Below are 5,903 nucleotides of genomic sequence, written 5' to 3' on the forward strand. Positions count from 1 at the left end.
AAGCTTCTCCAAACGAATGCCCATCTGAAGTTCCAGGTTCAACGCGTCTCCATGCGGTATAGGCCAAGGTGACTTTATCTTCAGAATCGGTGAAAGAAGGAAGCGTCACATGCGCATCTGGCATGGCGATGCTAAACAACCCCACTTTCCATCCATGTCCCTCCAGGCGTATGGGATTGGGTAGCCTGGTCTTGAAACTGTTGGCCTTGTTCTCCGGAAACTCGTTCTTACTGCTGTGACTGGGTAAGGTGACGTAAAAATCACTCATCCTTTTTTGAAATGCAACGTGATCGTGGTCACACCCGAAGCAAAGTTCACCAGCTGTCCGTCGTTCTCCGACACCTGCGTCTCGACAATGTCCAAGACAGCCGTACGCACCGGTAGATATAGGATGTGTCTCGGTTGAAGGTCGACCACCTCCGGATCGTAACGAACTTGTTTCAATAGATCCGTGACTTGATTTCCCGTCACCATACTCTGTCCCACATTCGAATACACGAACAAGGAACGACGATGGTGACCAAAAGCTTCCTCGTAACTACGATCCAGGTCCGTGAAAACCCAATTGATGAAACAACTCAAATGTAATGTGTCCGGGTCGATCTTGTAAAATAGCTCGTCCCCGTCATTCTGTGGTGTGATCAAGTCCGTGGCCGTGGGTACGACTTCCGTGGGAAATTCTTTCCTCAAGTTGGGTCCCAAGACGTAACCGGGTTGTCCGTTTTGCAATTTTCCCATCTTGACCCATTTCATCTTCTTGGCCAATTCGATTCCAATGGACATTTGGGGAAAGACGCGTTTACCTCTGATGTCCAAGGTGGTGCACGTTCTCGAGTTGTCGAGGACACATTCTCCATTCTCGGCACGATGCATGACCGTGTACAGCAATTCGGTGTGATCGTCGGGTTTGCTCTTTTTCTTGTACATGGTCACGTCGACATCCGATCGATCTCTCAACCTCCACATGTATCGATCTCGTATCATGTTCAGTAACTTGGTACCGGTCCTCGGCGTGAATTCCAGATCGCCTTCTCTCGTCACTCCAGAGACCTGACCGTATATGTTTCGATCTGCGCTCACCATCTCGATCCACCAGATTCCAAACAGAAGAGAATATTTCAAGCCCATCTTACGCACCGCGGACGGAAAAGAGAGGTCACTGATACCCACTTTCCATCCCGATTCTCTCAACTGTAACGGGTTCGGCAAACGATTCTTGAAACTGTTGGCCCTGTTGTCCGGGAACTCGCTCGTGCTGGCATTGCTCATCAACTGCACGTAAAATTCATCGGGAGACTCATTCATCCTTAAAGTGTAATGTCACCGAGGTCACGCCCGATTCAAAGTCTACCAGTCGTCCGTCGTTCTCGGCCAATTGCACCTCCACTATATCCAAAACATTGCTGCGCACAGGCTTATATTGAATATGAGAAGGTTCGTACGTCGTCTTGATCGGGTCGTGGGGTACTTCTCTCAAGAGGTCCGTCACGCGATTCCCAGTGATCGTGCTACGACTTACATTCGAATACAGGTACATGGGACTGCGAGGAGGAGGAATGTTCGGATGGACGATGACTCCCCGATAGGCCTTCGCGTATTCCTCGTCCAGGTAACTGAAGCGCCAGTTGCAATAGGGACTGAGCTGTAACGTACCGCTGCTGTTCAAATTCCAAAAGTTATGAGTGCGACTGGCGTCATGGTTGGTCCAGTCTTTCTCAAAATCAGACGGGACTGCGTCGTTTGGAAAGATCTTGATCATATTCATGTTCAAGTGAACGGAGTAATACGATTCCTCGTTAATCAAACCCAACTTCTTGACCAGTTTAGAACCAAAATACACTCTGGGACGATCTCTGTCTCCGGATGCGTTGAGGAACGTGTCGGTGTTGTCCAGAATCAAATCATTCCCCTCCCATCTGAACACGGGGTAGTATTTTTTCCCGTCCGGCGCTCGTAGACTTTCATCTGCGCGATCTATATAATGATACATGCGTTCGTGAAAACGATTGATGAGGTATTGCATGAGAGATCTGCCACTCGTCACTTTGTGTCGGTCACGGTTCAGTTCCTTCCCGTGGACGTCAAATGGTACGCGGTAACGCCCAGGACGCCACGTAACACCATCGGATTGCAAGATGAACGTTTCAATAGTCCACTCAATACCGAACACATAATCGTCATCGTCAAAGTCGTGCGCTTGAGGGACTGGTACTTGATGCGGTCTTGCAGGTGGTATCGGGTAAGAAACGCTCGCCAAGCCCACTTTCCATTCCTTCTCGGAGTCAAACATGAGTGGGTAAGGCAGACGATTCTTGAAACTGTTGGCCCTGTTGTCCGGGAACTCGCTCGTACTGGCATTGCTCAGCAACTGCAAGTCTTTCATTTTTTCGTCTTTTTCACGAGCACGTCTTTTTTATCCACCCAACTGTCGTACTTGACTGGCCAACCTTTCCAACGTACCAAGACTTTATCCCCTTTTCGTTTGACGATCTTGTCGATGCGGAACAGATCGTCGCCTTCCACGGTCACCTTTTGCAAGTCTTGCGCGTAAAACGTGCCTTCGACCGACGTGCCGTCCCATTCTTCCACTTTGTACGTGGGAACCTTACCAGGACGCACCCTACGTATCACAAACACCTCTTCGGTCCAACCGGGTAAATACCCTTTCTTGAACTGTCGGAACTTCTTGTTCAGTCTCACACGATCCCCGACTTTCAGTTGAGGTTGTCTCGATTTTTTTCCCTTTTTCTTTCCGTAAAGAGTCTCCCACACGTCCTCGCTATTGGCTATAGTCACTTGATCGGGAGCCATCTTTATACTGCGATGATACGATCGATTGTACCCTTTGACCAGATCTTGTAACACGGGCACAAACTTCAACGTATTCTGCACGGTGAAGTACCGGTACAAACGTTCTTTCAGGGTCCGATTGAACCGTTCCACGACACTGGATTTCGTATCCACACGGGTCGAAAAATGATGAATGCATGCCCTTCTGCTTCATCAAATCCTGAAACGTCTTGTTGTAGAATTCCTTCCCGTCGTCCGTCTGAAGATTGATGGGTTTTCTACCTCCTTTCAAGATCTTAGCCATGGCCTCCGTCACCGCTTTACCCGTCTTGCTCTTCAAGGGTTGGACCCAGGCGTGCTTGGAAAACACGTCAACCACCGTCAAGAGATAACGATACCCTCGATTGTACCTTGAAATATTGATCACCTCGATCAAGTCGGCCGTCCACTGCTCGTCGATTCCGAACACCACGACCGGGACCGTGGGAAACCGACGACGTCTGGGTTTGTGCAACGAGTACCCCAAATCCCGTTGCAAGACCTCGCGAGCACGTCGTACCGAGATCTTATTGGCCTTTGCGAATCGCGTCAGACCACCCAGACTACCGGGTCTGGAGGGATCCCAATACCGTCCCAGTAACGTCCCGGTCGAAAGCGGCTTTTTCTTCTTTTGACTTTTCCTCTTCTTCATAATCGCCAAAGTTTGTAAACGCACTGTCTCCACAACTCGAAACGTTGCTCTCGTACCTCGAGATACTTCTTAAATGAATCGGGTTGCTGTTTCAACCACAAGATATAAACGACAAAACGCATCACGTTGGGTTCGACGTCGGTATAGTCAAACACCTCCAAGGGCGAATCACTGAAATCGTAGGGGATGGGTTCACCTTCACCGTATCGCGAATAGACTCTAGTGCACTTGGAACACAAGGCGATCCAACTACATTGATCTACCATGGTCGCACACACTCTCGAGATCAACCAACTCAATGCTTGAGACATATTAATCAACCCAATTTTTTATTTCAACTTTCTTATATGTACAAAAACGTCGTGCCTGATTGGTTCTTACGAAAATACAACTCTGATTGGCTATCGAAAAAAGAAGGCGAAAGACTACTTATTATTACACATTTCGTCGTCATCGGACGATGAAAAGTAATCAACATGTTCCGTGTTCTTACAATCTTGGCTATACTTCTCATCATAGTCATCCTCATAGGTATCCATGGCATAATATCTACAATTTCTCCAACAACATTCCCCTTTACCGGGTCTCCACTTCAGGGCTTCCTCCTCGTCCCCCTTCACATAAAATGCTTGTCGCATACTCTCTTTACACTCACCACACAGGTCATCCTGATCAGCTTCAATGGCACGAAAGAAAAACCGATCCTTCCACAAATCACGTTGACGCATGATACAATTGATCAACTCTTCCAACTTCAGACACGTTTCCTTGTGATCTCCCTTGTTGAAAGTCAGTAACGACTTCACCCTGGGACTCTCGTCTGCCTCCAACACGCGTCGTGATATGTCACGAGCGAACCGCAAGGGTTCAAACAGATAACGGATGGCCTCACTCATCGTGTACGTGATGTTATCGGTGGCAATCAAACAGGAACGCTCAGCGTCCAGGGCGGGATCCCGACAATGAATAAATCTGAAATGGTTGGTACAACTTCTATACAACACACGACACCACTCACCACAGAACAGATACACCCTGTCATTCTTCTTCATTAACTCCAAAATCGTACCACCCCAGTCAGGACGACGTCTCATCAAGAGATCAAAAGACCACGCACAGTCAGGTATTTTGCCTAACGGTTCGAAGAGATTGTCAAAAATATACACGTCCACTTTTGCATTCGGAATGGCATCTAGATCTCTTAAAGTGTCTACCTTCTCATCTGCAGTCTGCTTCACTAGTTCCCGAATCTGGTTGGAGTTGCTGTAGTAAGTCATCTTAACCACTCTCCGAGAGCCTCGTTAAACTTCTTTCCTTCTAGATCCGCTAGCTTAGTGATCTCCAAGCCCGACAAATGAGGATAGCTCTCTCTGTCGCACCAGTCAATCAAGTGCCTCTGAAGCCTATAGTACAAAGGGGAGACAAGATGTAACTCCAAGTCAAATATCTTCACATGCAACGGTCTTTCGCCTTCTTCGAGTCTAGCCAAAATCTTAGAAGCTCGATTCAACTCTTGTCTAAGATCTTCAATAATCTCTTCCACGGCTCTCTCATCCAAAATCCTATGAGTCATCACTGCACCACGAGCAAGTCGAGAATGATTCACTGCGTCAAGCGGGCTCCTTTTACACCCGCGGCGCACCTCCACTTTCACTCAGTACACGTACTTTCACTGATCACGCGTCATTTTTCACTCCACCAATCAGAATGAAGACTAGCACATGATCCCATCACACCACACGTCTCCGATTGGTCGTAAAAAACCGCCTATAAAGTCGAACCACGCATTCCATCACGAGTCATTTTCGCAGGCGCCATGGATTCACACGTCGAAGCCGATAAGAAAAGAAAATCATCCAAAAAGAAGGAGACACGTAAGAAACTGAAACTGGTCCTACCCAAGAGAGTGGAAGAAGGAGTAGGAGGAGGTAAACTACAATCCACCTTAGATAGATGGCTATTCAAAAAACCTCGTTCTAGACTACGTTTCAAAGAACGCGTACTCCTAAAAGAGATCACACCGGACTCTGTCAGTTGGACCACCGTACCTCTCAAAGGCTTCTCGCAACCCTGGAACGCCTTTTCAATCAAACGTCAAGAAGTCAAAAGCGAAATGAAATGTAAACATCGACATCGAAGACTAAGACTGATCCCCAAAAACGTGCGAAAAACCAGACACATCCTAGAAACCATGCTACGAGAAAACACCTTGTTGGGATACTAACTCAATCTCTATCTTCTTCATAGACTCAAAGCTACCTGCCATTCAAGGTGGATGCATGACAGTGCTAGAAGAATCACATCCTCCAATCGTCATTCAATCCATGTCAAGGATAGGACTCGAGAAATTCGAGAAAGACAACGTCGTAGAATTACCACCTGAAGTGGACGACAAAGGAGAATTCACCGAAGTACAAGTGTT

The 5,903-nt window shown here is 47.5% G+C and overlaps 1 protein-coding gene across 1 annotated transcript; it reads right to left on the reverse strand.

Annotated features, from left to right (window-relative positions):
- Positions 1 to 1,205: 1,205 nt before the first annotated feature.
- Positions 1,206 to 2,383, reverse strand: LOC145492485 (uncharacterized). Its single transcript, XM_081471943.1, has one exon. It carries the CDS (start codon positions 2,381 to 2,383, stop codon positions 1,298 to 1,300), a length of 1,086 nt encoding a protein of 361 aa, XP_081328069.1. The 3' UTR covers positions 1,206 to 1,297.
- Between the last annotated feature and the right edge of the window lie 3,520 nt (positions 2,384 to 5,903).

This window comes from Orbicella franksi, chromosome 1 (assembly GCF_964199315.1).
Source record: "Orbicella franksi chromosome 1, jaOrbFran1.1, whole genome shotgun sequence".
NCBI classification, from domain to species: Eukaryota; Metazoa; Cnidaria; class Anthozoa; order Scleractinia; family Merulinidae; genus Orbicella; species Orbicella franksi.